Source organism: Sorex araneus, chromosome 10, assembly GCF_027595985.1.
Source record: "Sorex araneus isolate mSorAra2 chromosome 10, mSorAra2.pri, whole genome shotgun sequence".
Classification (NCBI taxonomy): domain Eukaryota; kingdom Metazoa; phylum Chordata; class Mammalia; order Eulipotyphla; family Soricidae; genus Sorex; species Sorex araneus.
This window is the reverse complement of record NC_073311.1, coordinates 50,767,924-50,779,003: the sequence shown is the minus strand read 5'-3', so window position 1 is coordinate 50,779,003 and position 11,080 is coordinate 50,767,924. Positions and strand designations below refer to the sequence as shown.

At 40.7% G+C, this 11,080-nt stretch overlaps 1 protein-coding gene across 2 annotated transcripts; it reads left to right on the top strand.

Annotated features, from left to right (window-relative positions):
* On the top strand, window positions 1-9,592 carry CLEC12B (C-type lectin domain family 12 member B). Of its 2 annotated transcripts, none has more exons than XM_004621748.2 (6): window positions 1-91; window positions 1,916-2,014; window positions 3,622-3,840; window positions 5,244-5,398; window positions 5,622-5,737; window positions 9,442-9,592. In XM_004621748.2, the coding sequence occupies exons 1-6, from the start codon at window positions 1-3 to the stop codon at window positions 9,590-9,592; spliced, it is 831 nt and encodes a 276-aa protein (XP_004621805.2). The 2 variants fall into 2 exon arrangements, with proteins under 2 accessions (XP_004621805.2, XP_054974601.1); XM_055118626.1 differs by having other exon boundaries at window positions 1-97.
* The last annotated feature ends 1,488 nt before the right edge of the window (window positions 9,593-11,080 follow it).

The window sequence follows — 11,080 nt, the reverse complement described above, 5'->3', positions numbered from 1 at the left end:
ATGTCTGAAGACGTGACTTACTCGACACTCACGTTGCAGGATTCTGCTGGAACAGGAAACTGCCAGGATAGAAATAACTTTCGGACAAAAGGTAGGTGCTCAGCAAAAGCCGTATGTGACCGTGGGGATAGAGAAATGCCCGGAGGTATTGGCTGTGATGTTGATACTAAAGAGAGATGTTCTGTGTAAATATCCAAGATGGAGACACAGTTCTGCAATATAAGAGAATGAGAGAGTCCTAATTTGGGGGAGAAAAGAGTTTTCCAGAACCTCTTTAAATTGCACGATACTATTAAGTTTCAGGAAATTCTGTGTTAGAAGAAAGCGTTTTGATTGGGCATGACAAAGGTCAAATTTGGGTATTTCTTTTTACAACTGAAATATTTGTTATTTATACCTTGTGAAAGATGGCAGGAGAACAATCTTTTTAGAAGCCCAATTAGAAAGTTAGGAAATAGAGAAGGTTTAAAGAATTCTTTTTTTCAAGGTACAAATAACTGAAAAGTTACAGGACGGGTGAGTAGGACAAAAAAAGCCAATTTTTGTCTTGTCTATTTTTAAAAAACTTTTCTTAAAGCAGTTGGCATTTCAATATAATATTGAATCAATAGTAACCGTTTGACGTTTTTATTCATTTTATCTTTATAAAATATATCTTTTGAAGGGAGTAATAGTTTTACTTCTGCCAATGCAATCACAAGAAAAAAAAGAGACTGAACCTCAATTAAATGGTTTATCTAAATTCATGCAACTTGTATGGTGGAGGAGGGGGAACAGGTTTCGTTCTATTCTTCTGCTCATTCTTTAATCCTGTTGGAAGAAATTGCTGTCCCTGTGAATTATCTATAGCATATGAACATTGCTATTTATATTTTTGCTTGTTTAAACCCATGTTTGTGTGGTTTGTGAGAATGATTTACAAAAAGGAGGGTGGGAATGAATAGAATTTGCATATTCAAACATATAGCTCCTAAAAAAGAATGGAGCTACACGTTTGAAAAAGATACAAGTGTAATCCTTGAGGAAAGGAACTGTAGTACACGTGCCATGTAGCTGAGATTGCATTCATCTCTCTGAAGCATGGCTCCGTATGCCACTAGTCTGGCATTAAAGAAGTATGAAGTCGAGTAAATATGAGGACTCTTATATCAACATATATGAAAAGTAGCAGGATACCGAACGTTCCATAATTATTATCCTCCAGTTTCCTGGTCTAGTTTTCTGTTTATTGATTAGACTGCTCATTCATTTCTTCTTTCAGTCAGGCATTCATTTCTCTTCTATTAGGTGTTCTATAAAGTAGACTATAGAATCCTTTAAAAAGTAGATTATAGAATCCATGAAGACACCTGTTTTGCTGAAGGTTGAAGTGGCGAAAACTTAGACTTAATCCTACTTAATCAGACTCAAATAGAGATGGAATCCCCACACCTCTGATCCACTAATTCAATTAAGTCAAAGAAAATATGTATGGAAATACAAAAAAGAGGAAATTCTAAAATTTGAGACACTATTCTTATTATTTTGGGTTTTGGGGGGGTCCTACCTGGTAGCGCTTAGAGACTTCTTCTGGCTTAGTCCTCAGGTGTTCTTGGTGATACTTGAAGGGCCCTGTGTGCCCAAAGCCTCCTAGATGAGCCTCCTGCATGCAAAACCATCGAGCTACCCCTCTGACCACACCCTTATTCTTAAAGGAAAGGACAATGATAGAAAGATTAAAAAAAATAATCAAGAGCTGATGATGGGACCCTTACTTGCCCATCCTTTCAGGTAGTTTCTAGATTGGGTCATTGAAGAAGCAAAAGAGAAATTTTAGGAAGTTTAAAAAGTCTCCCACGGGGGAGAAATGAACAACCTGAAGCGTAACAACCACGAGATAGTCCCCAGTGCTGATGACTCTGTGTGCTTTCTCTAGACTCTTCCGTCTCGCCTACCAACTGGCGGCAGGCTGCCCTGGGCCTGCTCGCCCTCTGCCTCCTGCTGCTGATAGGGCTGGTGACCATGGGGATCCTGTGTAAGTATATGTGCATCCAGCCCAAGATAAGTGACATTGGGAAACATTGATAAACTTTGTCAAACGAGGTTTGGTGACAGGATAGGTACCAGCCCCCAGAATTCTCTCGGTTGGCGGCCACCTCTCTGACTTATTCCTCACGTCTCGATGACAAAGGAGCAAGCAGGAGACCTATTTCATTGTAATGGGTTTAGCATCGAAATCCATTGGTTTCTCTTGATAGACCAGAATAGTGATGAAGACAACTTTTGTGTTTGTTTGTGGGCCATAGCTGGTCATGGTTCAGGTGTTATTATTCCTGGCTTTATGGTCTAGGTACCCAGGGGCTAATCCGCAGGCCTTCTGCAGGTAAAATATACATTGAAGCCTGTTAAAAAATATCTCTGGCCAAACGCACATTTTCCCTCATTATTGTTGTAGTTACAGGACTCTTGACTTGCTAGATGCACATCCATTTCAAATAGCAGGTTAAAAAATCAGAGGCCAGGAAGGAGGATTCAAAGCTCTGCCGTTTCGTTTGTCTCTGACACATGGTACAAGACTGACTATGTGTTGACCTAAGACCTTTCTTGTGTGGGAAAACTGCTGAGAACCAGCAGCGGCCTGATTGCTATACACCAAGAAGGGCTGCCATCAGGCAGAAGGGTTGCCAGATAGACTCAACTCATTAAGTAGAAGAACGACCACATAATACTAACATCAGAGCCAAAAAGGAGTGTCTACTTGATCTGGACTCATCATTGGGCAGTCCAAAGTGAATAGGATAGGAAGTATTGGACTAATAATGGGTGGAAAATGCTCTGAGAACACCCTCTTTGTAGGATTTTGAATACAGTGTTCAGAATAAAGAGTTGTGAGAGTATTTTCAGGGAAATTGCATTCACCAATGTTTATTTGCTCAATAATACTAAAATCTCCTTTACAACTTGTATTTCCTTTCATATATGCAAGATCGCACTGATAATTAGGATTAAGACATATCTATTTAGACATATATGAAGACTGTGTAGCTCACATCATTGGAAAATATATGCACTATGATAATAGTAATAGCAGCTATTTAGAAGTCAATAATGATAAGAATTAGCAATTAATCTACAATGGTGCATATTTTCAAGAATGACACCCATTGGTCCAGGATAGGCAAACATATTTTTTCTTTGAAATGGTGTGCTTACCATTTAAATGGCTCTTAAATTTATTGTCCTGATAAATTTTAGGGTCACCTGCACTGATTTTAAATGCAAATTTTACAGATTCAGGAACAGAAATTTGTAAAAGTGGCATCAAAATCTGCTTTCTTCTCAAAAGCATTCACTCCATGTAATTCTGTGGAACTTTGAGAGGCCCATTATCCCCTAAAGGATTCTGCTTTTATTAAAATAATGACATTAGCCACCTCCGACCAGAAAAAAAGTTCCACAAATATGAGTAGCAAAATTGTAGAATAGGTAAACATCTGGTGTGTGCCTTTCATGATGCCTCAATTATTAGGAGCCATTAATAAACTTTAAATGATACTGAGAAGAGTTCTCTGGTCAGAGACTTATTTATGTCTAACAGAGAATGGAAAGCTTTATGAACTTGTTTTCTTTTGTGTCTTGGAGATTTTCAGACAGAAAACAAAGTGAATTCAGGTTCAGAGAAGTTGACTCAACTTCTCCAAGTCATTGAGCAGCAGCGGGCTAACTCATCGCGGCAGCAGACCACCACCAGAGACTTGCTCGAGAAGGAGAAATCTCTCAAATCACAGATCTCTGAACTGCTGAGATGGCAGAAAAAAATAGCCACCAAACTCTGCCAAGAGTTAGTCACTCACACTTCAGGTAATCGACCTGCTGGCCAGCTCAAATGAGCATCACTTTGGAATATGACTTACCTGTTTTCTAATAGTCCCTTATGTTGTGTATTAAATCTACAAATATCAGGGCCTTTCGAGATATTGCAGTAGGTAGGGTGGTTGGTTGCCTTGCATGTGGCAGACCTGGGCTTGATCTCCAGCATCTTATATTGTCCCTCTAGGAGAGATCCCTGAGTGTAGAGCCAGGAGCCCTGAATACAGCCAGGTGTGGTACGCGCGCGCGCACACACACACACACACACACACACACACACACACACACACACACAAATTTACAGATACAGAAAACAGGAAAGACTCAAAGTTATTTCATGTTTTTTAAAAATCAGAGGCAGATTTGAAATGCTTCTTAAAATAATGCCAATCTGATACTTTAGTCTCGGTTCCATTGTTGAGTTTGAGGTGGTTCTCAATGAAGGTAAAATAAAAATAAAAATCACTGTATCACTGTCACTGTCATCACTGTCATCCTGTTGTTAAACAATTTGCTCGAGCGGGCACCAGTAACGTCTCCATTGTGAGACTTGTCACTGTTTTTTTTGTTGTTGTTGTTGTTGTTGTTACTTTTTTTGGCATATTGAATACCCCACGAGTAGCTTGCCAAGCTCTGCCATGCGGGAAGGATATTCTTAGTAGCTTGCCGGGCTCTCCAAGAGGGGTGAAGGAATCAAACCTGGGTCAGCTATGTGCAAGGCAAAGGCTAGGGAGGACAGTGCTACAGTGCTACAGTGCTGTGACAGGGGTCAACAGAAATTCAGTAATCACAGCCTCTGTAAAATAAAAATAACAGTAAAATTAAAAAAATTAATTCCCAAAGAGGGAATCTTGAAAAATAGTTTCAATCATTTCCCTGATCTATAATCAATAGGTGACTTCATTCTTACACATTCAGTTTTTTGCCTTTTTAAAAATTTGTTTGTTTTTTTGGGGCCACTCCCAACAGTCGTCAGGGCTTACTCCTGGCTTTGCACTCAGGGATCACGTCTAACAGTGGATCAGGGAGCTACAGGGGGTGTCTGGGATCCAACCCTAGTTGGCCCTACCTGCTTCGGCCCCTGTTCTTTTTTTTTTCTTTTTGAGTCACACCTGGCGATGCTCAGGGGTCACTCCTGGCTCTGCACTCAGGAATTACCCCTGGCCGTGCTCAGGGGACCATATGGGATGCTGGGAATCGAACCCGGGTCGGCCTCGTGCAAGGCAAACGCCCTACCCGCTGTGCTATCACTCCAGCCCCGGGGGCCCCTGTTCTTAAAGCATTAGGTTTTCAGGGTGCTCTCCCTGACTGTCAAAACAACTATTCCAGTTTCAAAACTTTCTCCAATCGCTCTGAGTTTTGGTTTGTACTTATTGATCCCATTTCTTTTTCAGACCACAAATGTAATCCTTGTCCGAAGACATGGCACTGGTACCAAGACAGCTGCTATTACTTTGTAACAACTGAAGAGAAAAACTGGGACAACAGCAGAGACGACTGTGTGGGGAAGGAGTCCTCCCTGGTGAAGATAGAGACCCAGGAGGAGAAGGTCAGCTGGGGTCTCCCTTCTCTGCTGAAAGAAATGACCCAGGCCTGGGATTTGCGATTCACTTAGTAGGAACTCAGGACATTTTGAATGACAATTAATAGACCAATTATTTAATGAGTAGTCTTGTGAACTATTTCATGAGCATTCTCCTCTATCTTATTCTTGCAAAATGGAATATGACTCTCAAATAACATTTTCCCTGTGGTTTTTTTTTGGTCCTCAGGACTATCTGAAGTCAAGGCCATTACCCAAGTATTCCTTCTTCTGGCTGGGATTATCACTGGACCCATCCACCAGTACTTGGCTATGGGAAGATGGTTCCATCCCTTCTCCATCCATGTAAGTCTGTTGGGGGAAAGTCAGGTTCCCGAAGAATATTTTTTAAAAATAAATATTCATTGTAAGAAAGAGCACTCTAGATATAAAGTGAATACAGGGGTCAGGGAGAGAGTTCAAAGGACTAGTGTTCTTGCTTACAGGTGGGAATATTTCTTGGTGCCCTGAGCATTACCAGAGAACAACCACTGGGCAATGTCACGAAGTAACCCCTGAGTCCTGTTGGCTGTGGCCCAGAAAACAAAAATAAGAAATAAAAATAAAATGAAGACAACTTACAAAGAAAATAGAGTTTCAGTAGCATATTGAGACAGAGTCTAATCTAATTTAATCTTCTTGGTAGTCTCATGGCAGGAGACTGAACCTCACCTTTGAATTTACATTTATTTCCTTATTTAGTAAATAATACTAAAGATTTTCAAAATGTTTCCACAAGTATCCCTATATGAAGGCACTGTTATATCCCATTATACAGAATTTAAAAAATGGTCACAGATATTAAATAGGGCAGCAGGTAGGGCACACGGCCTTGTACACACGGCCGACCTGGGTTCGATTCCTCCATCTCTCTCAGAGAGCCCAGCAAGCTACCAAAAGTATCGCGCCCCCACGGCAGAGTCTGGTAAACTCCCCGTGGCGTATTCAATATGCCAAAAACAGTAACAACAAGTCTCACAATGAAGACATTATTGGTGCCCGCTCGAGCAAATTGATGAGCAATGGGAACTTTTTCTAGGTCGCACAGCTCATAAGTAACAAAATTAGGATTGAGCTATTTAAGGGTCATGAAGTCAGTCCCTCGGTTATTCACTTTTCCAAAATTTAAGCCCCAGAAGAATGGGGTCTATTATAAGAACATGCACTAGTGCATTTATCTTACTTGTCAACTTTTAAGAACATAAAACATGTTTTAATTGATTAACTTAGCAATTTGTTTATGGTGGGGTCTTATTAATTGCATTGTATGACAAACATTTTTATTAACTGAAAGGAATTAAATATTCCACTTGAAGACTTTTTAAACTTTTAAAATTTTTATATTTTTAATTGAGTCACCGTGAGATACAGAGTTACAAAGCTGTTCATGATTGGGTTTCAGTCATACAATGATCCAACACCCATCCCTCCACCAGTGTACATTTCTCACCACCAATGACCCCAGTTTCCCTCCTGAACCCCCCTCCCCAGCCTGCCTCCATGGCTCTGTCAGAGGCACTTTCCTTCTCTGTCTCTGTCTCTGTCTCTTTCTGTCTCTGTCTGTCTGTCTGTCTGTCTGTCTGTCTGTCTGTCTGTCTCTCTCTCTCTCTCTCTCTCTCTCTGTCTCTCTCTTTGTTTGTCAAGTTAGAGAGTTTAAAGTCTTTAATCTTTGTAACTAAGGCTGCGAGGGAAAAAGTGTCAATTAAAAATATTCAAAGTGGCATATAATTTTGCCCCCCGGATCTCGTAGGTACTAAAAAATCAAGTATTTTTAGAAACATCCCTCATCACAGTTACAGTACAATGGCACTATTGTATTAAGTATTTTTTGCTTTGTTTGTTTACGTCACACCCAGCAGTGCTCAGGCTTAGTCCTGGCTCTGTGCTTAAGCATCGTGTCTGGTGGGTCTCAGGAAACGGTATGGGGTGTCCAGGATCAAACCTGGGACAGCCACATACTTGCAAGACAGGAGTTTTATCCATTATACTATCTCTCTAGCCTCTATATTCACTTTTAATGTAAACTATAGTATCTTTCTATTATATAAAATTTTAGATAATTACCTCCTTTATGGTTGTATATATACATATATATTCATATTTTTCCTCTAGGCCTCCTCCATTGAGTTATTTGTTCCTCTGACTCACCCTATTTTGCTCTTTAATTAACATTGTCAGAGTTTACACAGACTTTATTTAAGTTGCTAACTTCTGTCAAAGATAATGTGCCTATGACATAGCAAATTTATTGTCACAATATCTGGCAAAGATACTGTACTTATAATACAGAAAATTCCTTAAACATCAAACTGTGTGTACTTTTTCTCCCTACATGCACCTTATCTCTTGTTTTTTTCTTTGTTTCTGTTTTTGGATCACATCTGCAGTGACCAGGGGTCACTTCTGGAGTTGTTTAGGCTCCCATGTAGTGCTGGGATTGGAACCCAGGCCTTCTGCAAGCAAACTCTGTGCTCAGCACTTTGAGCTGTTTCCCTGGTGATAAAACCTTATCTTGTTCCAAGAGCTTCATCATTACTTTTTCTACTTAATACCAATGAGTTGCTGCACAGTATCTAATCATTCTAGAACTTATATGGAATCTACCAGGCTTATTTCATGCAAATAATAATAGCAGAAAGCATACTCGGAGTGATAAGAAAACAACAATAAAGATTTCTTTCTTATAATCATAGCAAAAGTGGCCGTGGCATGACTACAAATTTATGCTAGGCATGACTGCTGCCTGAGGGTTGACAGGATGTTGAGTGGACTTATTTCCAACATAATTTCCATCATCCCTCGTCCCTCAATCCACTTTCGGTCAAGCGGAAGGAGATGGTTCCCTCCACAAGGATGGAATATGCAAACTCTGAGCGAACAGTGTTCTGCTCAGTCAAATGTCCTGCTCAGCAAAACTGAACTTTGGATCACAAGGTCACTTCTGAGGAGTAAAGGCACCTCTGAAGGTCACTCTTATACCAACAGATTTAGCAAGCCCAGCCCTCTGCAAGAACATGATGTCAAAATACAAGGCAGATCATTTGGGAAAAGCAAATTGGGGCAAACGGTGAATTATTAATACCTGCAAAACCTATACTTCTAGACATGATTTAAGAGCATCTCCTTAGTAGAAGGAAGAAGTACCAACAGCAGAACCACAGCTGTGCCATTCTTCCTCTTCTCTTAACCTCTGCCTTGTCCTTTCTCCCCTCCCCGCACCCATAAACTGTGTATAAACATACACGATATCTGCACATTGTCAAATGTAGTAACTTTTTACATGATTGCTTAAAATATGGCTTCAGTTTTCTTAAATCCCCAAATTAAAGACATTATAGCACATGTAATATCATCCTCCTGGGTTGGGGAGAAGTATAGTGGGCGGGGTGCTTGCCTTGCATGTGGCTCGCTTGAGTTTGATCCCAGGGCACCACATTTGGTCCCGTGAGTTCAACAGGAGTGATTTCTAAAGGCAAAGCCAAGGGTAAGCGCCGAGCATGGCAGGGCAGGAGCCTGAAACAAAACAAAACAAATACAATCTGTCTTGGTAGTTTTTCATGCTAATAGAAGAAGACAAATTCTAAGAACTTATCTTACATAGTTCGTCTTATGTAATTCTACCTGGGATCATGATTACTTTTTGTTTGTTTGTTTGTTTTTGTGTGTGTGTAGGGGAAGCAACCAGTCGTGCTCAGGGGCTACTACTTGTGGTTCTATACTCAGGAATCACACTTGGGAGTGCTCAGGGCACCACATGCAGTTCTGGGAATAAATGTGGGGCTCATTGTTTGCCAGGCAAGTGCCTTAACCCCTATCTCTCTCTCAGGACCCTGGCATCATTAGTAACTTGAAATATAGAATTCAGATAGGCCAGTTTGTGGGATTTGGGAGTTTTGAGGTGATGTCTCTCCAACATTCGTGATGTTTTTTGGGGGAGTAACAGAACATTAGGTTGTGATCAAATCTCCAATGTAAGATTTAGAATGAACTTTCTTTTGGTTCGCTTTCAGATTTAATGCTGCAGATTATGGCTCGACTGATGAAACCCAGAGATGTGCCTATTTTCAAAATGGGAAGATTTTTATTTCTCGCTGCAGTGCTGAAATTTCTTGGATCTGTGAGCAGACAGCTCCTTTAGTGAAGCCTGAAAATCTGGATTAACAAAGGCTTCTTCCAAATGTACAAAGAAGAGACTTGAGACTCAGCTCAGGAGGAGAGACCCTAAAATATTAGTGACTGTATTTAAGGTATCAGCTATTAGGCCAATCAGCTTGCTTTGCAGAATGCCCCTCATGCCAACTTCTGACGCCTTCTGAGCTAATGTTCTTTTTATTCAGCCTTAAATAATTGCTGGGTTAGGTTAGGGGCAGGTGGGTGGGAAATTTCTCGAAGGTCTAGAGCACATGAATGGTTGCTGAGGGCCAGGCTGAGAATCATTTCACTCATCTCCCAGCCCCCTCTCACTCCCCAGTGAAAGGCTATTTTGTTGCTCTGTTATTACAAAGGCATGAGTGCTTCAGGTGATGCTTAAATATTAAAACCAGTTACTCACACACAGGCCACACCACTAGAAGGAGGGAAGAAGTCCAAAACAGCCTCATGTAATATTTACCAGACCTCTTTGAGGTTTGGAGGCTTTCAATGTGGGAAATCTTGGTGGCTGGAGAAGACTTTATAAAATGATTTTGAAGCATCATAGTATTTTAGCCAAGGGTTAGACACTCTCTACCACTGTGTCCCAGCTATGTATGAGCCTGACACCTGCAAAGGAACTTGGCCCCACCTCTCTGTTAATGGATCTTTAAGATTTAGGTAACTTGTAGCTCATCGGTTAGAATTCTCAGCTCACTGATTGAAATTACTCACGTCCAGCTGATTAATTAACAAGGAGGCAGTTTCAGTAGGGGACTTCTTAATTCTAAATTTCAAGGCGAGACAAAAGCCCGTAAAACAACCAAGAAATGATAGGTGAGCTATAAACGATTTAAATCACTTGGAGACATACATACGATATATACTCTGAAAAGTCATCCTTGCTGCTAACTCCAGGAGAAAATCAGCCTCTGTGCAGAGATCACCGAGACGCAGGGAACAAAGAAACCCCAAGACTAAGACTCCTTCTCCTTGACAGCCCCTAGCAGTGACCTCAGCCATGCTGAGAATGTCAGTCAAAAATCCCCCTTAATCAGCTTCCCAAAGCATCCGGGAGGCTCTGTTTTAGACCAGTTTCCCTATACCTTGGGGCTCTCTTGTCTCTCTTACATTCCTGAAATAAAATGATTTTATTTCATTTTACATCTTCTCTGGAAAGTCTTTTCTGGTACATAAAAATAAGAGCCTGAATCTGGGTGGAGATCAGGCCTGATTTCTTTTACCTCTTTTTACCTCTTTTACCTCTCAAGCACCCATCAAACCCCTGATTTGATTGTCTTATCATTGACAATTTATTTCCTTCAGTAAATGCCTAATAAATTACTTGAAAACATGAATACTTTGGAACTTTTTTTTTTTTAATTTGCTTTTTGTGTCACACCCGGCAATGCACAGGAATTACACTGGCTCATGCACTCAGGAATTACACCTGGTAGTGCTCGGGAGACCATATGGGATGCTGGGAATCGAACCCAGATCGGGCGCATGCAAGGCAAA